The sequence below is a fragment of the Pantherophis guttatus genome, chromosome 2, assembly GCF_059756535.1.
Source record: "Pantherophis guttatus breed Tessera chromosome 2, ASM5975653v1, whole genome shotgun sequence".
NCBI lineage: Eukaryota > Metazoa > Chordata > Lepidosauria > Squamata > Colubridae > Pantherophis > Pantherophis guttatus.
The window spans coordinates 224,784,322-224,807,075 of NC_142064.1; the positions used below are offsets into that span (position 1 = coordinate 224,784,322).

The 22,754-nt window shown below is 36.2% G+C and overlaps 1 protein-coding gene across 5 annotated transcripts in view; it reads left to right on the plus strand.

Moving 5' to 3' along the window:
* The window catches only part of PLXNA1 (plexin A1), a 395,502-nt gene that overhangs the window by 345,044 nt on the left and 27,704 nt on the right, over positions 1-22,754 (plus strand). For all 5 annotated transcript variants that reach the window (XM_060688304.2, XM_060688308.2, XM_060688309.2 and 2 more), the window contains exons 22-24: positions 7,489-7,745; positions 12,283-12,349; positions 20,503-20,649. In XM_060688304.2, the coding sequence (XP_060544287.2) occupies positions 7,489-7,745; positions 12,283-12,349; positions 20,503-20,649 (471 nt within the window). The remainder of the gene's footprint in view (positions 1-7,488; positions 7,746-12,282; positions 12,350-20,502; positions 20,650-22,754) is intronic.

Below are 22,754 nucleotides of genomic sequence, written 5' to 3' on the forward strand. Positions count from 1 at the left end.
CTAGGACTGACTGGTTTGATCACCTTGCAGTCCAAAGGACTCGTTCATCCCTATTCAGTTCTTAAAGCTTTTGTCCTTTTCAAAAAGCTTATTTGTCCCTGCCGTGTTTAGTATTGTGCTTTTTCTGGATTATCTGTACCTCTTTGACCCAAAGGTGCTTTTTAAATAGGCAACTGGACTTTCTTTGTCTTTTCTTGAAGACGTTTTGCTTCCTATCCAAGAAGCTTCTTCAGTTCTGACTGAATGGTAGAGAATGGAAGGAATATAATAATGGAAGAAATATAAATCCTTCCATTTCTCCACCATTCAGTCAGGACTGAAGAAACTTCTTGGATGAGAAGCAAAATGTCTTCAAGAAAAAAACAAAGAAAGTCCCCTTTTGAAAAAGCACCTTTGAGGCAACATGAACTGGATGACCAAGAATCTCCATAGACAAGTACCTCTGTGACTTTTTTTGGATTTCAAGCTATGATATGGCGACCAACTTTTTTGAGTTCTTTAAAATCTGTCTTCCTGATGTCCATGACACATGACTGCCTTCTCTAGATCCCCTAGTTAACCTTGTACTCCATCTGGACATAATTGCTCTCCTCTTGGAGAGTACTTTTGCTCTATCCATCATTTCTTCCTATTGGTCAAGATTAGGTCTAGGATAGTTGACCCCTTGTTTCTTTTTACACTCTCTGAAAAATGAGCTGTCAGTAAGAGAAAGAAGAAATCTCTGGATACTTCCACTTGTAGCTGAGTTAGTTTTCTAGCAAATAGCAGGCTAATTGAAGTCTCCCATTGCTACTCTAAGCTGCCTTCTTGAAGAATTGGTAAGCTGGTTTAGGAAAGCATTGTTCATATCTTCTCCCTGTGGTCAACTTTGCTTAAATTCCCACAATGATACTCTATTTGTTACTCCTTTAGATTTTTTCCAAATAATTTCAGTGGATTTCTGTATCTTGTTCGAGATGTTTCACACAGGTGAAAATTAGAAAATTAAAAGGCCACCACATAGGGAAGACAGTATTAAGACAAAACCTACTTTTTGTGCACAGAATTTCAGGTGGAATGTAAGAACAAATACATAGTTTATGTAATGCCTGCAGCTTTTGTTTAAAAAAGAAAGAGAGCTGTCTTCTGGTTGTGGAGCTTTTTTTTTTTTTTAATCCTCGCAAATAATCTTATTTTTAAAGAGTTTATGACCCTTGTTCCCATTGCTTTCAATAATGCCTTTTTATTTCTCTGTTCATACTGACTGCATCATTATTTGTTAACCAAACCAAGAATTCAAGCATTGTTTTGAGAATAAAGCACAACTAATGCATGTATTGAGGGGTACATAAATTTTCTTATGGGTTTTAGTGAATTGGCCGAATTTATTTTGAGCAAAGAATGTAATTTTTTTGGCAGAAAAATCCTGAGCTCGGGTATGGAAGTTGAAGAATTATGCCATTGGCTTGAAGCATATCACAGCTATAAAATCTTTTGTGAGCCATTATGTCTTTAAGGAAGCAAAAATAGCCAAGGAGATTAATTTCATGATCTGTGAGATTTTACTATGTACATTTGATAGAGGCTGACTATTGCAATAAAACAATGGCAAGGTCTGAAGACATTCTATCTTGGAGGTATTCCAGAAAAAATCTTGTTCTGGAAATGCCCGTTTTTTTGTCTCAGTTATTGAGGAATTCCAGATTCACTCATACCTCAATCAGGAGTTTAGCTTTTATCCTAACTGAAACATAGAGGGGAGTGTCAACGTTTTTTTGGCCCATCTGTGTTTCAACTCTTGGCAGTGAAGTTGTTGTGATCACACTTTGTCTGTCATTACTTCCTTAATTATTGTGAGAGAAAAGAGAGATAAAGGGCACACATCAAGCACAAGAGAGGGATTTTAACTTTTCAGTACAAAGATAACCTGCAAATGGAAAAATGGAATTATAACATGCCAACAATACCAAATAGGAAGTGCTGGATTGTAATATTCATGTTAACAGAACTTTCTTTATTCACAATTCATTATTACAGTCAACTCAGCATGCTTCCTCCATCCAAGTTTCATTTTCAAATTATTCTCAAGGTAAATAAGGATAATTTAGATTGCTATACTATATACTATTGCTATATAGTAAAGCATAAAACGGTGTCTTATACAAGAAAAACAAAAAAATTGTTTATAGATTTGATCTGGCAGAATTCCGAAATAAAAATAATAATGAGTAAATGAATAAGGATACAAGCCTTTCCCAGTTATACTATGTATTGTAGAATGCAAAATGGTTGAAAAAAAAATTAAATTGCAAGAAAGAAAAAAAACACAGCATGATTCATACAAACACAAATATATTCACAGAGCTGGGGGACAGCCCTTATGGCAGCATGAATAACATTCTGACCCAATTAGCAGATCTAATAAGTTCCCTGTCACTTTATTTATTTATTCATCATATTTGTAGGCGCACCCATCTCACAAAATGTGAAATGTGATACATATAATTCTGAAAACATCTTTTCCCGTTTTTATATTTCCAACAAAGTATCATAGAGATTCCGAAAGTTGTTTGTATTGTTTTCTTCAGCCCTAATAAAGATATTCAATTGTCAATTTTGGATTTTTCCCCCATGGAAGAAGACAAGTCGGATTGCCTTTTATCTTACTATGTCAAATGTAACATCAGCAATTCTTAAAATCAATATGACAAGTTTGTGTTCGTATGTCTTAACTAGAAAATAATAATGTTTGTTACTGCAAATGGCAAGGAAGGAATATGTGATCTGTCTCTCTTTTCCCTTGCTAACTTGTTGTGCATGACCCCCCCCCCCCAACTAATTTGTTGCACTGTAAGTACAACTCCTCTTGTGGATTTAAGTTGCTGTTTTATTACTTTTATGAAAACTTAAAGCCATCATGCTTTATTGCTCATTTACTTCTGTTAATGAACATGTACCCATTAAAAAAAAGAGTGACAGTATGGGTAGGGGAAGGAAAAAGAGAGAATGTGTGTTGTTTCATTGCTTTCAGAGCTTTTCATAACTAGCCGAGCTTGCTGAGATCATGTATATCAGATGTTTTGTGCTATTGCTTTTACTAATACAGCATCACCACTCTGCTATGCTTGTTATGAGCAGTTGTAATAAGACAACTTGTTTAGGACAAGGGAAGCTTTAGAGCTTATCAGCTATTGTGGGTTCTTGGAAGCTGAGCACACTGCTCAAGGAAGAAGATGCTCCTTTAACTTCATGAAGCAGGCAAAGGCCGTTATTTATTTTGATCAGTGAAAATTTGAGACAGTGGTTTTGCATAAAGCCACTTATGATATCTGCCATAAACAGAACACTGGTTTGCATCTTCATATCACGATTAAGACCAACTCGGGTTAAAATACAGCTCTCTTCCTCATGTTTCTTTATTCATTCGTTATACATAGAACCTCCGAAAGAAGCATATTTTGAGATAATTTGAATGGAATGGAGAAGTAAGCCGTTGTTGAGGAAAAGAATTTCCTTCCTTCCTTCCTTCCTTCCTTCCTTCCTTCCTTCCTTCCTTCCTTCCTTCCTTCCTTCCTTCCTTCCTTCCTTCCCCCTAATGAAAACAAGGAATTAGGGCCAATTCAAATTCCTCATAGAAGCAACTAGGTCAGTCAGTTTGGCTTGCAACACTTCAGACACGATGCCTTTTGCCTTGCATTTCAAACAAACTCTATCACTAAAAAAATCCAGAATTGTTTTTTTCCAGTTAATGATCTTAAATCTCACATTTCCCAACTGTGGTTTAGAAAGATTGGGGAATAAAAACGGTCCTGCCTTGAAGTGCCTCAAGAACACGGTGCACACATTGTGGAGAGAGAATTGGTTGTTTGAGAGACTTAAAGTAAACACATGCCTATTTACACGCAAACACACACACACAAACACTGACAACATATGGGAGGTTACTACCCTGTGTAATGGCGTCCTTTTTGTAACAACTATGTTGTTGAAAACAGCTGCTTTTGTACGGATAGAGATAATCTCCCACTTTTTACTTTGTGTTAATGATATTAAAATGAATTTGCAGAAGTGCTTCTCAGTGCAGTGGGTTCCTGCTATAACTGATAAATGTAAATTCAAATTATTATGAACATGTCACAGAGGACAAAAATGTTGTTTTGTGACATAAATCGGAGCTTTTTCCCCTAACGCTACCAGCAATTTAACAGTTTCTGACCAAGTAGAGCTGGTACATTAAAACCATGGAATGCTAGCTAGGACAAAAGGAAGGAGAAGGGCCAAAGGGAAATAATTTACCTAATTAGTAACACAGGGCACGTATAAAAATCAAGATACTTTATAATTCAGATGCAAGAGAATGAGACTTAGGGAATATTCTAAGATATGGCATTAGCAGATATTACAGAAAACAATTAATTTTTTTCTGGATAAATGGAATGGATTTCAGAAGTTAATAACAATGACCAACTCCCAAACAATATTACTTTACACTTCATGCCTCCTCTCCAATCACTTTTTTAGAGCAGATTTTTTGGCTCAGCTTTGAACTCAGAGACCTATAGAGAGGTGAACCTCTGAAGTGTCTCATTTGGGACAAGAGTCAGGCTTGGTCTGAATCTAATACTCATCCCTTAGGAAAGTTTAGATTCTGAGGAGAAAGTTGGACAATCAGAAGATTGTCTTGCAAGTATCCTTTATTTGGGTTGTGAGTCTCACTTCTTAAGGTAAATACAGAGGAAGGTCTCACTGAAAATTTCCTAGAAGTACAACTGCTTTGTCCAATCTGAAATACTGTTTAAAAAAAAAAAAAGAATTGTCCTCAAACTATCAAACCATTGCCAATTGGGTCTCGTGTTTTCATGTGATTTGCATGGCCATTAAGCAAATCTCTATCCTCAATTGCAAGCAATCCGTTGACAGTAATAACCGTTGGTAACAGCTGGTGAATAATCTTGATTGAAAATAATATTTTCATTTGTGCACACTTATTTTTAAGAAATACGAGTACAAATGTGTAATCCATATTCTATATACAGTACTATTCAGGAGATAAACAGTACTTGCCCTGTGCTTTTAATATCCACAAGAGCTGTATTAATGAAACATGGGACATAAATCTATTTAATTTTCATTTATTATTCATATTTTGCCATCAGTATAAAACACTTTTCGAAATAATGAAATGAAAAATCTTTGCCCTGAAACACTTATTTCACAAGAGGAAGGTGGGTGTTTGCCTTGGAGGTGTTCACTTTAGTTTTGGTTACCTGTTTGGAAAAATATGGAAACTTAATAGTGTGTCAGCAGCCCAAATAATACAGTTTTTTGCCTGCCTATGTTCAGATGTTTCCTGAGTATAAGTATGGAACTGAGGCACCAAGTAGACTACAACTGTAGCTAAATAAAAATATTTCTCTGCTCGATTCCCTATAGATCAGATGTCCTGCTCAAATTTAGTAATTTATTTTCTGCTTCATGATTAGATAGACCATATGACCCAATTCCATTGCTAAATCTCAGGGACAGACGGTAACACTTATAGCCATATGTAGAAAGTGCAAAAGATCAAGTTTTCCTGTAGGGCTGTTTGCTATGCTCAGATTTAGCCAGGAGGAATCTGGCAATTAGTCCCAGGTCAAATCAGAAGCGTTTGGGCAATTCCTGTTTAGCGATGGAGATAGGATGCTTATTGGATAAAATTTTAAAATCTAATGGTATGTAAGTATACAAGGTGAGGGATTTTTTAAAAAATCATGTCGTTTCTTAAAAATTGTACAATGCAACTGTATTGTAAATGTTAAAAGAAGCGTTATCGTCTGTTATAATGTAGTTTCTTTTTTTCTGTATGTTCCTGGCTTTAAATTTACTGTGACAAATATGCTGATGTTGATTAGATATCATTAATAGCTTCTATATTTTCTGTGGTCCTATCAAGATAGATCACACTGTAAGGAATCTGCAATGCCTATGAAAATACAGTATTTAAATAATAAATTAGTCTGCAGATGTTCCTTGAGTTGATGCCTGCAGAAAACCAAATACACATAGTCCTCAGTTAACAATTGTCCTGTTTAGCAGCCATTCAACTCATGACAGTGCTGAAGAAGTAGGTTTACAATCAGCCTTTGAACTTACGATAATTAAAACATCCTCATATAGTTATATAATTGCAAGTTGGGTGTCTGGCAACCAGCACACATATATGATAGTCGCAGTGTCTCACAGTCATGCCATTGCCTTCATAGCCAGCTTCCAACTAAGTCAGAGGGAAGCAGACTGTAAAACACAAGTCCCAATCACGGAATGTCACACTTAATGACTGCAGATTATTCTCTTAATGATTGCAGTGGAAGCTGTGTCATAAGACAGCAGGTATGGTCACATGATGTTTCACTTAATGACTGCTCAGTGATGGAATTTCTGGCTCAATTGCTGTCATTAAGTGGCAACTACCAGTACAGCCTTCATAAACTGCTTATCTGGATCAGTCTTCTCCCTACTATTGAATGTTGGTACTTCGGTCCCATAGGCCCAAAGTGGTATGACAGTAGCTTTCTTTGTTTCAGTAAATTTGATGTGATACTAGACAAGAGAACTGTGAGCCAATTGTTCTCTTTCAATATTACATTTAATGAATGCATGGGCGGAATTTGAGTCAGATTTGGAGCAATAGGAGAACAAGATGGAAAGAGAAGAGAAAACTTCTGGATTTAACCATTAGTAAATGGTCCCCAAACTGTTATCCATGCACTTTAGTACCCTGTCCTGGCTTGACTGTTTTTATTATTCACATCTTGTATGCACAGAAGTGCACGACTACATTGAAAAACAGGACAGAAAGCAATTCTGATGTTTCCTGGCACTCAAATTATTATTATTTTTTACTGACGCTTTCCTGAACGTTTGTGTTTTGTCCATGAACAAAGGCACAGGCTCAATGGATTGAACAATAAATAGTCAAGAGAAAGATCAATTCCAGTATTATTTGAAAACAAAATCAGTTGATTCATGATCTCAAAATTTGGGGGAAATTTGAAATAAACCTTACAAGTAAAATTGTAAATTACATGTATTTCATGTATGCAGTCTTTGAGAATATCTGTTCAGTAAGTGGAATTTCTAGAATAGGCTGCTTTTAATGAATTGACAATTTAACAGACAAAATATTAGATATCACAGGTGAGCTTTTTAAATAGTTAAGTATTTGAAAAAAGTAGATTCACTGGATGGGAGGACATAGCTAAAAGGATTTAAAGGGCCATATTCTTGTTTTGTACACTAAATTCTGAGATTTGGACTCAGATTCCTACAAAGAGAAGATGTCTTCACATGTAATTAGAAATAAACATTAAAAAGTGACTATTGGTCATTGCATTTATTTGTTGGCTATACCCCATGATTTGGTCTGTTACATGTCCAATGTCACACTTGATTCTGTACCTGATTTTCCTAATTTTGCTGTATCATTAAAATACTCTGATGTAACTTGCTGTATTTTCTCTTCCTCAGGTCCAAGCCAATGTAGAGAAGTCTTTGACACTCTTTGGGCAGCTCTTGAACAAAAAGCACTTCCTGTTAACTTTTATTCGAACCTTGGAGGCCCAACGCAGCTTCTCCATGCGCGACCGGGGTAATGTGGCCTCTTTAATTATGACAGCCCTACAGGGTGAGATGGAATATGCCACTGGAGTGCTGAAACAGCTTCTCTCAGATCTGATTGAAAAGAATTTGGAGAGCAAGAACCATCCCAAATTGCTCTTGAGGAGGTGAGCATTTATATAGGATCCTCTTAGTAAAAGGATTTGTGTGGATTCTCATTGATGTCAGGATATTTTGTGTTTTTCAACAATTCTGACCATAGATTTAGCACTAAAATAATAGATTGTCACCCATAAATAGTTATTTTCATATCTGAGTATTTCTCTAAAACAGAGTGATTGCTATTAGATGGAATATTCATCAAACTGAGCAAGTAGGGGAGACTTTTTTGGCCTTTAGTATTTCAATTATGAATTTGAACATTTATGAGTGTGGTAAAAACTTAGAAGCTAGAATATTTTCATATCTTTGCAAGTCAAATATCAAAACAAGGTGACAAACAGATTGGAGGAAATGTTTGTTTCAGTAGACAGAGATATCAGATTTCTGTTAAATGTGAGAACAGACAGTTGAGTGTGTCAGCATCTCTTTTAAATGAGATTTTAATGTAGAAGTCTTCATTATGCACCATTTTCAACAATATCTACTCTGTGTTAACATTCTCTGCAGAATAATTATATGCTTTATTAAACGAATAATAAGTTTCTGTGGGGGGGATGGGTATAACCATGAAAATGTGATGTAAAAAAATCAAAGGGAAAATAAGTTTTAAAAAACTTTGGAAATGACCATGTAAATGATTGTACAGCATTGAAAGGACAAATGTATGCTTGATTTGCAATAGTGGCTTACTGCTGTGTTTTATTTGTTAGCATTTGAGTTTGTTTTGTTTTTTTTTACTCAACAGAAGGCAAACAAAAGGAATAGAGGATTTTGCAATTTGCTCTCTTTTTCTTCCTTCTTTCAACTTATTTCCTTCCTTTCTTCCATTTTCCTTTCTTGCGGGTTACCACTACTGTGCCACATACCGTGTTTCCCCGAAAATAAGACCCTGTCTTATATTTTTTTGAACCCCGAGATAAGCACTTGGCCTTATTTTCGGGGAGGTCTTATTATTTTGGGGCACGTGGAGCAAGACGGGGCTCCTCTTGCCATCTTACCTGATTTCCAGCTCTGTCTCCCTGATCCTAACCAGAGGAAATGGTGGGGACTGGCTGCGCATGCGTTTAAATATTTTGGGGGAGGGCTTATTATCCAGGGAGAGCTTATTTCCAAGGAAACATGGTAGATACTGTATTTTTACAAAAGTCTCTAAATCTGGGGTTGATTAGTTCATCACAAATAATGTCTATTGCAAAGTTTCTGTCTTTCAGTGGTATTTGTTTCTGATGGTTGGTAGGGAGCAAGCCATTATTATTTTACACATCTTCTTTCTTCATGCAGTGCATCAGGCCTCTCTTTGCCATGTTATTCTTTCCCAATTGTTTCTTCAGTACTGCTTCTTCAACCTCTAAGAAGTGATTGTTTCAGAATAAAATAAGCAGATTTTCCTGAGTATTATCTCAGCACAGGCGGGAAATGAGTACATGTCAAGAACGTATTCCATTTCCTTCATGTGTCTGTTCTGCTCCATCAGGTTTTTAAACCTTAGCCAGATAGGTTTACTGAATTATAGCCCAATGCATACTGGAAAAAAAAAAACTAACTGCAGGATAAAAAATTATTACATGTGTACTAAAATATAGATTTGCTAAGTTCTTTTTTTTCTTTTTTGAGCTTTTAACAATCCACTTTTGCAAAGGTTAATTTCCTTATCCACTTAGGGTTTAGATCAGTTCACAGATGAAATAGTAGTTTTATTTGTTGTACAAAAACAGGTTTATAAAGAACATTGCCATGTACATACAGTAAGGTAGTTTCATGTTCATAAACATGTAGTGGACATATCAAATAGTGGAATTGCCAAACGGATCTTCTCATGCATGCACTTAATTCATGTATCTGAGTGTTTGAAGTCATATGTCAGCTACTTCAAATAGTAATTTAATTGTGGCAATCTGAACTGTCACATATAATCTTTCCGTTAGCTGGATGTAGCAGTGTGACATTACTAAGACAATGCCCATTTTTTGCATGTTTTTAAAAGAAGGAAAATGGAAGTTGGGGACGGATATATGATTACACATTAGAAGGATTTCTTTTGGAACTTGGTACTGTTTCTTATATTATTACATTGGGACAAATGATTCTTTGCTACACTTTTATTCAATGGGGAAACCTCGGTGAATTCTGGCTTCTAGATATATTATCTGGCTTCACATATATTATCCTTTCTTAAGTCTGTAAACAGTTTATGCCTCCTAAAGATAATGTATAAAGTAAGCCCACATTGTGAATACTGTCAACTTCATTATCAGTTTATCCCTAAAGAGGCTGGGTTCTGAACATTTTACTTCTGATATATATGTATGTATGTATGCTTGTATGTATATGTGTCAATATCAATACATTCTAGAACTGAAAAATAGATTCAAGATCACAAGACAACAGAGAAAGAGAAAGTTAGTTTTGAAGAAGAGACAGCAAATGTTAAAATATTATTGTTGTGTGCTGTCCAGAGTCGCTTTTGGTGAGATTGGCAACTAGGCAACATTGATAGATAGATAAATAATGTGGTCTCGATGTGTACAGTATCATTCATAAAGTTTATTTCCCCAGTCCTGATCTTATAGTCTTTTCCTGTATCACTTCCTGCATAGGAAATGAAAGTTTTATTCTAGATCTAGAACTTTCTTCCTCTGAGCTATTCTCAAGCCAGATTTTGCCTTTACACCAAGCCTTAACATTCATGTTCTATGAAATCTGTATTATAAAATGTAGTCCTACGGACATATGGCAATCTAATAATTAAGCCTTGACTATAGAAAGCCATCTCAGAACAGTGGCAGAAACCTGAATATTGTTATTTTTACTCAGAGCCAAGTTTATTCCAACAATTGGATTTATAAAACTATCTGAGCTATTTCAGACTTCTCCCTCTCCCCCCCTCTCTTTTTAAGGGACACACATTTTTTCCACACTAGCGTTTCTATCATGCTGAATGCAAGCTGTCATTCTTTATCTTATAACCAGGCTGCATACCAGAAGGGAAGTAGAGGGATTTATTTAGAATATCTACTAGTTGGGAAGTAGAAATTAGGTCATTTGTGTTTAAATTTGAATCCAACAATTTCCACTCCTACCCTTGTCACAACTTACCAGGCCTATTTTTGTGAGGAAAGCAAACGAGGGATATAATAGGCAAAAAGCCAAAATGTGAAGACATTGTCTTCATTTGGTCAAGGCAGAAGGTGGTCAGGAAATAACATTTTCCATGGTCCTGTTCTGTTCAGAACAATCTGCACTACTTAACTGCTCCGTTCTTCCTGATGCTCCTTTGTTTTATGTAGACTACTCAGAATCCATGTAGCTTCTAGACTTAGAGAATTGGAATTTAGATTGTGGTGATTTTGTTATTTTTCAATAACACTCTTTCCCCATTTCCTTATAGCAATGAAAAAGCTGTTACCTTCTTGAGGTCATTAGTGTTGCTTGTGCTTTTGTGATCATTTGAATATGAAATAGCTGATCTGATGATTAATAGATGGAGCAGTCAAAAAAAAAGTATAAAGAAACAATTTCAATCAGAACCACCTGCATTTTTTCAGGCTGAATAAATGTGCATAGTTTAAATGTTTGATAAATATGTTAATCTTAATGTTTACAACAGACATATTCATATCTCTGTTGTAAACACTTAAGCTTCTTAACTCACTTGATGCTATATGAGCTTTTTAACCCACATGTCCTTTTGGATGTCTCACTTTAATATATTTTTTCCCAGTGGTAAAAGGCAAGAACCAGAAGAGAGAGAGTGTCCCTATCTGGGATTTGCAAATTGATTTAAGTCCTTTGATTGTTTCTAAAAAACAAAGATGGATTTTGAGAACTGGAGGAATCTACCCATCCTTCATTACTGTTTCATACTCATACTTTGCCCTCAGTGATTAGTGTTGTATTCTGGGTGGAGGTTTCCTCTTAGTGACCATTGGGTAGTCCATCGCATGATATTTAATGTAAGTGGTTGCTGTCTTGTTAATAGCATTTAACATTAATAGCCTTATTTGTGGTTTTTACAGAGTTCCTTCCAACATAAATATTTCACTGCTATACAAGTTTTAAATTTGTTCAGGATTTGTCTGCATTCTACAATGCAGTGGGTATAAGTGTGTAGAATTTATAGAAAACTTGTAAATGTGACTTCCTTCATCTCTGCTTTCTACTTCTATGAATTGATGATAAGATGCCTAAATTGGGTTCTGAATTACAACATTCTGTGGATCCTCTCAAGTACCCTATATTACTCTGAATGATTTGATGATGGTAGACCAAAACTTTTTATTCCGAATAGTATGTAGCTTATAGAAAGAGGACCCTGTTTCACTGGAATGGACTGAATGGAGCCAAACTGGAATTGGCTATTATTAAGATTATCCATTAATGTTACATAATAACCTCAGTATTCCTTTTTGTTTTAAACTTATTGCCTTTCAAAATTTGACTGTTTAAATCTTTAAGACAAATAACTAAATGTTTTAAGACTTCAAGGGATCACAGACTTCTGAAATTTCTTGTCATCATATTTACTTTCTATTTTTCTTACAGGACTGAGTCGGTGGCTGAAAAAATGCTGACCAACTGGTTCACATTCCTTCTGTATAAGTTCCTAAAGGTAAGAAAGTTACATTGTGTGAACCACACTAAGAGTGTCTGGGAGAAGGATGAGATACCCATTTGTCAAAATATTTTATCTGTTGAAGGTTGACAGTATATTTGGCTAAAATACTATGCTGTGAATCAAGAACTCAGCCCTCAGATTTCTGAGGGCTGGTACTAAGTACAACTCAGATTTCATTTTCTACAAAAAAGAATAACAACATTGAGCTGTTTTCCATCCCTTGCTAAAACCTTTTGTTACAAAACCTAATGCTATAAATGTTTAAAATGTTCAATATATTATTTTAAAATCTTTTCTCTTGGTGCAATCCGAAGGTTCTGCTTTGATTTTAAAAAATCTCCATTTTCCACCATTTTTAATCTTCATTATGAATTGGTTTGTGCAAAGTTGTGGATTATTTTGAATCCATCTGCGGCACTGATGGATATGTTGGATTAAATACACATGGAGAAGAGAGCTACTGAGAACTTATTTAGGTAAAATACATCATGAATTCAAGAAAAAAGGGATCCCCTGTCAGCCCCCCCCAAACCAAAAAGGAAACATAGTTATTTCTAAGGAGTTTCCATTAATGTTTGTTGCCTTTAGACAGAAAATTTGTAAAACTGAAACAATTACTTGCATCATTAAAGATACATTCTGAGAACTTCTACATAGAAACTGTCTTGACTCGCTTTCTTCCAACCATACTATTTACACTTTGCTATCTCTTGTTCCTCTGGAATGTCGCTTCCTTCCTCCTGGGAATCCAGACTACATTCCACCACACCAACCTCTCAAGAAACTCTGGAACCAGAGTTATAATAATAATTTACAGGATTCTTATGGTAGTATTGTGGTCCTGCTGATGGATGTTTTTTCTTTTGATAATCACTTAGCATGTCATTATTTTTCATTGATTCAGTTTTCCCTAGCAAAATCAGTAGGCATGAATAAAATTCTGATTCTTTCAGCACAGATAATGTTTTTAATATTGCCTGAAGTAAAGCTTTGAACTGCTGTACTGCAAATGAACTTAAAACTTTTGGAGCACATGGTGTGTTAAAGGAATTTTGAGGCACAGAAGGATTCCTAGGTTAATGGCAGCTACAGATCTATAAATCAAAAGTGATGCCTAAATAATAGGGTTTTGCCAGAGTTTTACTCAGTGAGTTGCTATGCCACAGAGTAGAGCTGCTTTTTGAAGAATACCATCCCTTGTTAAAATAAAGGAAGCTTGGCTGCTTTCCAGAACAAGTAGAAAGCTATGCAGATGGCAAGCAATCACAACTGAGAGGAACTTAATACCATTGGTCACAGGCATTCTACTCCTTGCTTCTAGGGACATCCTGTATCCTTGAAAATTTCTACATTGCTGTAGAATGTATAACGATTTGGAAAGGAATAAGAACAACAAACTTTTGCCTCTCTTTAAACATCTTTTCTGATATTGTCGTTTTAAATTATCCAAATATAACTACACAATTTATTTTATTCTGGCTGTGTTTTTACACAGTATAATAATTGGCAGGAACCAAGTAAGGGACTGACTTGTTTGATCCATGGTGGTGAAGTCATGGAACATAAGTATCTGCACAAAGGATGGATGGAAATTTAGCAAAAAACCAGAAACCTGTTTATATTACACTGGTAGTACAACTAACAGCAAATTCTCAGTTATATGTACTATCTGAAGCTGATGATAAGTTTTACTTCTCCTGTCAGGGAGAAATTGTTTAGCTGGTAGATTTGTCACAAGTGTGCTGTTACCATACTTTGTATATTAAATGTAGAAACCATAAATACGGTCATGACTTATAATTTATTACATACTGTGCTTCAGCATAGGATTCAAACAAAGGAGAATGAAATATAGTGCAGTCTGGAAAATATGCCTCAAACTGCTTATGGAATGTTCCAAGAGCTGGTCTGGTATTTTTTTTTTAAAGAATAATGGTACATTCCCACTTCTTTCAAATATATCCTGATCCAAATTCCAGAAATAGGTAAAATGTATTTCCAGGTTGTGAATTTCTCACAGATTTCCCTTGCTTGCAGTTGTCAAGTTCCAAAACCCAGCTCGCCACCATGGGGCTATCAGTCATGTTGCTGCTACTTGGTTTTATTTTCCTGAGAGCTATAGTAAACCAGACAGTTAAAAGAAAGAAGCAAAAATCAGATTGGTCAAAAATGGACCAGCTTTCCTAATCCATCACTCGTTGTCATCTTTACACCCTATATACCTGAGGATTTTCAGTAGAAAAGAGTAATGTTTGCAAACAACAGCTCTCATAAACTAATGTCTGGAGAAAAGATTCATGCAATAACAGTGGGGGCGCTTATAGGGACATAATAAAAGTGTGTTACCGGTCTTGTGGTATAAAAAAAGAGGAAAAAATAAGAGTGATCTCCCAAGTCTTGCCTCATCTAAAATGTTAGGCAAACATGTCTTGCCAGTCAGGTTTCTGATGTATTAAGAAAGAAAAGACCCATCTTCTTTACTTTCTCTCTCTCTCTCTCTTTTTCCCCCCCTCTTGAGAGGTTTTAGTGGGCGAATATTGCAAATATTTGTCAAATAAGAAGGCATGGTTAAGATGTTTAGAAAAGGCTTTGCAAGCAAGCAGAATGTCAGCGGGTTTTGTTTTATAATCTCTTAGCCCAAACTTGTGCAGGCAAATCAAGCAAGTAAAAATATCTATATTTTCACATAGCAAATTTTCGTGAAAACATGTCACTCGGGGATGCTGACAGGGCTCTGATCTTCAGGGGGGGTCCATATCTTTGATCCAACAATGACTGACGATCAGAACAGCAGTGCCAAGGAAGGCTTTCTAAGAAGCTCTTTGACTTTTCATACAGGATGCCACAGGGCAAATTTGTATTTATAGTCTTGCTGGCTGTTCTGTCATCAAATTGGGGGAAAGTATTCCCAAAGGTATAACTGTGTGGGTCACATGGGATTATATATTCCCTTGTGACCACTATATAATAACACGTCCAGGCCTGTGAAACAGAGAAAAGCTAGCTTGCCAAAATAATACATTGATTCAATCCCACTGAGAGATGAGAACAACATATTTTTTCTTCACTCCCCCATTTCCCATTTAGCTGTCTCTGCTGCAGAAAAGGTGGGAATAACCAGCTTCAAGAAATCAGCAAGCTTTGGGACTGGTGGTTTTGTTGAGGCCTCAAGTGCCATTTATCAGCATCCTAATGAGCCATCCTAGGGAAACAGGAAAGCGAAACAGATAAAGAGGAGCATTGAAAAATGCACAATATTAGGTGCCTGATGAGCTAAATCTCATCAATAAGACACTGTGTGAGCATTAGCTATACTGCCTCAGGCCTCTGCATAGGCACAGGCATTCACATGCCAAGCTCATATGTCCCACTGATTCCTATAGTTTCACCTCATTCTTCCTTTCTCCACGTATATTGGATTGCAACTCATTGAGATCCTAGCGAATGTAGCTATTGATTATGTTACTCAGGGACACTAGGTCAGCAGATGGCTATTCCATAACAAAATACACTTAACTGTATTTTGGGATAGGAATCATCAGCATCGTGTAGACATCATTATAAACACAATCGCAAGTTGTCTGTAGGATTTTTCATTGTTTTATTTTTGTCGTTGGTTCCTTTTCTAGATGAACTGAGCTTGAAACCACAAGCTCATTTTATAAAATGCATCCTATATTGGCTGCAGGAGCATTCCTAATCATTTGACATAATGGAATTTTTAGATCTGTGTCCTTAAAAGATTGAGCAGCAATTTTTTTTATGACCCTAGAGGAAAGTGCTATATACATGAACGCAGTTCCCTCTTCAGTTATGAAGTGTTATTTCTAATGTTGCTGATCAGGACTTAATCCCTGCTGTTTAGAAAAGGGAGAAAGGTTTGAGGTTGTTATAAAAAGATGTCAGGGTATATGTCCCCCTTTTTAACAAAATGATGGTGGTGGATGTGTTTGTGAAGAAGAAAGAGGGATGTAGAGCTCTAAGCAGCCTGAAGCAGAATTTAGAATTTAAATGGAGGGAAACTCAGTGAATTGTGCTTTAGTGGGTTCCCTTTGGTTTAGTTTATGTTCCTATCAAGGCAGCATATTGTGCTAGGAATGGATTTATTTATTTATTATTTTAGTTTGTTTGTGAAATATACTTAGTTTTTTAAACAGGGCTTTTCCAAAGCTGCCTGTGGTTTAGCTATGGCCAAAATAATTATAAAAACCAGTATCTAAAATGACCTAATTGGTACACTGGAAGCTATAGCAGCCTCTGAAGCTACTGACAGTTCTGCATAGTTGAACTTAAGACATTAATCTTTGGAACAGAAAGCCAGGACCAGTTTTGCCATTCATGAGCAGAACTTAAAGGCCTCCAGGGAAGTCTGATATGGACAGGGTTAGTAGGTATGCAACACATTCTGGTAACTATCCTGCTTAGTCTGTATATCTTTCATTAGAACAGACAAAGCAATTCTGATTTTTGATGTTGGAAAACTAATCAAAATAGCCAAATGCCAAAATGGGTTATCTGGAGTCATTGGGAGCTAACAATCCATGAATAACAAAGAGCTGGCTAATACATTATTCGGCATAAGACTGAATTGCTGAAAGCCAATCACATTGGTTTTCTAGATAGATGCAATGGCCTGATTTTGTATGGCTTAATCCCTATTAGTTTGAAACTCTACTCTGTTTTTTAGTAAACCTGTGTCAAATTCTGCTACTTCCCACTGCAAATAAATATTGAATCTACTAATTTTTTTCAAAAAAAAATTCTTCCACTGTTGCTTGATGAAGATAGATATACAAGTATGGTTCGGAGTCAGAAAGCCCAAGATCATCAGTTAGCAAATATAAAGTAATTAACAGGTTAATCCAGAGCTTTAAGAACTGCAGAACTTTTCTTTTTATTGTCCATTGCACGATGCATACTATCTCTCAAACCTCTCTAGAATAAGAATGGCAAATGGGTTAGTCCCCAGAGGTGCTTTTGAACAAGCAATCCACTGCTCTTATGAGCATTTTAAACAGCCCTGATGAAAAGGCAGGCACAAGCAGCCCCAAAGCAATGCGTGGCTTGTCAGCTGACTGCAAGTGGTAGAAAACGATATGCCAGGCAAACACAATAGACAAACGAGATGTGACCAAGGAGCCATCTTCAATTTATCCTCCGCCTAGACTTGCATTTTTGTAGCTGAGCGGTTTGCAGAGACCTTTTATGAGCAATCAAAAACTGCCTGGGAAGAAACTTTATATTTTTGGCTTCACCTGAAAGGAGAGAGAAGGACTAAAACGGGAGCATTTTCTAGGATGGATCATAATTGCCATGTGTGCCTGTTAACGGATGGTCATCATTTGGCTTGTGCATTACGAGGAGACAAGACAGTTATTAATAAACAGCGCAGCACCCACATTTCTTTCCCCCCAAGCAGACTTAATGAAGCCAAGTTTGCAAATGAAACATAATTTCAAAGACAGGCGTGTTGTCGGAAGGTCTAGGGATGATGTATGCCTGTTCCTGCTCGTTAGCAGCTGTCTCTTTAATTACTGCAGATGCTAACGAGATGCTAACAGCATATGGTGACAGAGAGAGCGGGCTCACTTTGCACCAAAGTAGAATTTGTTGTGCTGGTGGCCACCGGAATAAGAGGAGACTCCATAGAGGTAATGTAGAATATTGCCTCTGGGTTCCTAACATCTCATAATTTGAAGTTGTTCAAAGTACTGCAATATTTTGGGAATTAACTACATAGCAGCGTTACAGATCAGATCTATAATAATCTATAAATGTTGGAGACCTTATCTTTCTTCCCAGATGGCAATTCTTGGAATAGTACCCTTCCTCCTTTGAATAATTTCTTTTTTAGCCTAATAATTTTAAACTCTTCATTGCTACTCCTTTCTCTCATAAACAATCTAGCCCCTTGTCAAATATCTCTTATTGCATAATACCGCACCCTTCAAAGTTTCTAATTTTTTCTTTCTTTCATCTAAGCACTGTGACCTAGCACATTTCCCTTAACTGAAATCTGAGTACTTTATTTTTCTTACACTTCTAAAAAAGCAGGACATAGATAAGGTTGCCTCTTTCAGAATAGAGTAAATTGTGTTGCTTTTATCAGTGCAGGGAAGCTGACTCGTTGATTATGTATTTGCTTTTTTATATAATAAGAACAGCAGAGAACACCTAGAGAAATGAACTAGGAACTATAGAGGAAACAAGAGGAAGCATTTATTTCAAACCATCAGACGATTGTCTAGTTGACCTCATTACTATCAAATATGGAATCTAGCAGCACGACTAATAACATTTTTAAGGAATAAAAGAAATTTACAGGACTTAATTGAAATACAGATTAATGTAGGATATTGGAGTGGGGAAATTCACAGTTGAGAAATTTGGAGGAGATATTGGAGCTGCAAGTTTGTCTCTGAGCTTCTAGCAATAAAATATTTAAGAAACAAACTAGAAGTATTTATTTTATTTATTTATTTATTTTATTAAATATTTATACCGCCCTTCTCCTGCTGGACTCAGGGCGGTGAGCAGCCAAGAATAAAAACATCACATACAAAATTTAAAAATTTAAAAAAGAATTAAACAAATTTTGGCCCAATAAATTTAAAACACCCCAACTAAAATCAATTTACAGTTAAAAATATCCAAAAATATCTAAGGGGGGATTACGCCAGCCGAGTTTGATGAAATAAAAAGTTTTAAGGGCACAGCGAAAAGCACGGAGATCTGGGATCCTACGTATCTCCAGGGACAGGTCGTTCCAGAGGGCAGGTGCTGCCACAGAGAAGGCCCTCCCCCTGGGAGTCGCCAGCCGACATTGTCTGGCTGACGGCACCCTGAGAAGTCCCTCTCTGTGGGAGCGTACTGGCCGGTGGGAGGCTATCAGTGGCAGAAGGCGGTCTTGTAAGTAAATCTGCATACCTTAATTATTTTGTCTAGAGATTGTAACCGTAGTGTGAAAAAATAGAGAATGATCTGATGGCATCTGTTTTTTTCTTAAGGAGCAAGTTCTGACTGAAGTGCTGATTGGCTGAGGATTGATTGGGCTGTTGCCGTTGTCCTAGCAAAGTTCTTATTTCCTATACATGCCTTGTGTAATCTGTATTGCTTAGAATATGTGTTCTAAGCAATAGAACACATATTCTACCTACACTAATACAAAAAATTCAGGGGTTGTTCAATCAATCTTATCTCTTTCATATTTTTTTTTTAAAAGCCTATAGCCTCTTCAAGAAGCTCAGAAGCGAGGCTCTTAATGTGCTTTCAAAACCAGGCCAGGATTGGGCTGCCGTCTTTAAGGCTCTAGAAATAATAGAGTCTGTGCCAGAAATGATGCTTCCTAGATTCTCTGAGGATTTTAGTTATAAAGATGCCACAGAAAATATAGCCTTCAAATCATTGTGTATTGCTCTTCACTTAAATCTCTTGTTAAATCAAATTTTCTGAAAGGGTCTTCATTTGAACTTAAAATATTGAATCCTTAGCTTGGTTTGCCATTATTAAGTTACAATCCGTGGAGCTCAATGACCTTCAGTGAAATTCTTGAAACTGTTGTTTACATACACATTTTTCATTGCCTTTTTGTAAAGTATTTCTTGGAGAGATCTCTCTTTCTCTCTCTCCCTCTCTCCCTCCCTCTCCTCTCTCTCTCCCTCCCTCCCTCCCTCCCCCCCTCTCTCTCTCTCTCACACACACACACACGGGGATGGGGGGTGGGGGGGAGAAGTCAGGAATTGCTCATTGCAAATACTGTAAAGATTTTTTTTTTCTTTTTAAAAGTTTAGACTGAATAAGCAAACTGCTATTTTGGATGAGCGATTAACAAGAGAAACCTTACCAAAGCAAGTAGAGCTACTTTTGGAGACAATACAGTATTGAATTAATAATTAACAAAATCCTGACCTTGCTCAATCTCGGTCATTTCTGTGTACATACTTTTTGTCCTACAGCAAGCATCCTGTAAAATAATCATTTAATTGAAGCATGAAATAATGGCTAATAAAATCAGCCTTTGATGCAGATTCTTCTAAAAGACAAGAATAGCAACTACGGTATTTCTCGTGCATACCTATGCAAATTATTTTGGAAATGAAGCATAAGCTTATATTGAACGCCCTTCTTTCTCTTTATCCTTTCTTCAGGAGTGTGCAGGTGAACCTCTGTTCATGTTATATTGTGCCATCAAACAGCAGATGGAGAAGGGGCCTATAGATGCCATCACTGGAGAAGCCCGCTATTCCCTGAGTGAAGACAAGCTCATCCGGCAACAAATTGACTACAAAATGTTGGTTAGTAACAGTGGGAATTTAACTAGGATGGAGTCTTAGTCCTCTGAGTTAGCCCTTCTGATAATAATCTGCTGGGGGTGGGGGGAATCACTATTTAACAAGGTAGTTGTTCCTTCATCAAGACCAATAATAAGAGAAGGAGGTAATATAGAATGAGAGGTGAGAATATTCTCTAATTTTTATTGGTATTCTCTAAACATTTGATAGAATAGTCCTGTGCTTCTTAAACTTTTTTCTCTTTCCACTTTTAAAAATTATGGAGGACCCCAAAAGAGCTTTTCTTTTCAATGGATTATATTTATTGATACATACCATATTTAAAATTAAAATTGGCATGTTTGCTGCTGCTAACTTTGTGGGGTTTGATGGTATTTTAATGTTATATTTTTTTCTTTAGATATTGAATTATAACATCCATACCATTACAGTTCTATAGTTGTGTGTGTGTGTGTGTGTGTGTGATGGTGGCTCAGCAGTTAAGACATGAGGCTTGTCGGCTGGAAAGCCAGCAGCCCAGGTTCGAGACCCAAGTGCCACACAACAGGGTGAGTTCCTGTCCTCACCCCAGCTCTTGCAAATGCAAACATGCAAATGCGAGCAGATAAATAGGTACCACTACGGTGGGAAAGGTAACAGCACTCTGTAATATCATGCTGGCCAAATGAATGCAGAAACGTCTTCAGACAGCTCTGGCTCAATGGTCTTAAAATGGAGATGAGCACCACCCCCATAATCTGCAACGACTAGCGAAGTAAAATTCACATGAATATTTTTTATCTAGATATCTACCTACCTACCTACCTACCTAAATATGGATATGGATGGATGGATCTATGCATCCATCCATATCCATATTTATATTGATATATACTTTATTTAAACTAAATTTGTATTTGCATGATCTCTGTAGACGCCATACGCTAAATAAATAATTTTCCAGCAAAGACTGGCAAATACTTTTGATTTCTCAGATCCCTCAGAGATGCTTGCAGAACTTTAAGAAACATTGGGTTAATCCCTAGTACTAAAGTTTTAGTCTGAATCCTTGGAAGAAAAAAAAGATAGGCATTAAAATACAGACATATCACATTCTTTAAAGCCCCAGTGGGCTATAAATAAAAGTTGTTTTCTAATGTTAATATTAATTCTCTTCCTAAAACAAAGGGGGAAAAAACCCTCTTCCTTTGTGCCACATATAAGAACCATAGTAACTATTTTTTTATCCAGGAATATGAACCATGACAAATAGAGATGCTAGGTTTAGATAGCATATACATCATTCATAACAAGCTATAGAAGTATAGACATCTGCCTTTTACTAAGTCAGGTCATGGACATTCTAGTATAGTTGACTCATTACTTTAGGTTTTTAGATTGGAGATTCTCCTATTCAGAGATGCTTAAAGTTGGACTTTGAACCTTCTGTTGCAACCAAGTGATCTATGTCGGCTATGATTTTCCCTATTATTTTCAAATGAGAACATTCTCCAACAAGCTTCTCCCTCAGATTTCCTTCCTAATTAGAGTGGAGTGATGCGTTTCAAGACAGGTTAATGACAGCCCTTCCTGTCATCCATTTCATCTGAGGAAAGCTATAGTGTTATGCAGAGCATTCCAGGACACAAATGTATTTATATTTATTTTATTTTTGAAATTTCCACGATGCCCTACAAAACCAAGTTTTCATATTACCAAAAAAAAAAAATACGTTTAAAACTAAAGCAATCATTAAAAAAGAAAGAAGGTAGTTAATTTTTTAAAAAAAAATTATAAACTTTATTAAAACACATATAAAACACACATAAAAACATTTACACAACAAACAACATGTAAATAAATTAAACTTTTGAAGCATTTGTTTCATATTAGTTTTCCAATTAGTACAGTTATAGTTATTCCCCTTAATCTTGCTCTAATAATTTTCTTTTTCCTTTCCCCCCCTTACTTTCATCCCCTAAGAATTCCCCCCTTAGTAATCTATATAATATATATTGAGATTATATCTTTCTTTTTAAGTTTCCCTCTATAAATTTATCCGCCCGTAGGGAATTATTTGTATACATATTTACATTTCTATTCTATCTTTCTTCTAATTGTGTTTCTTC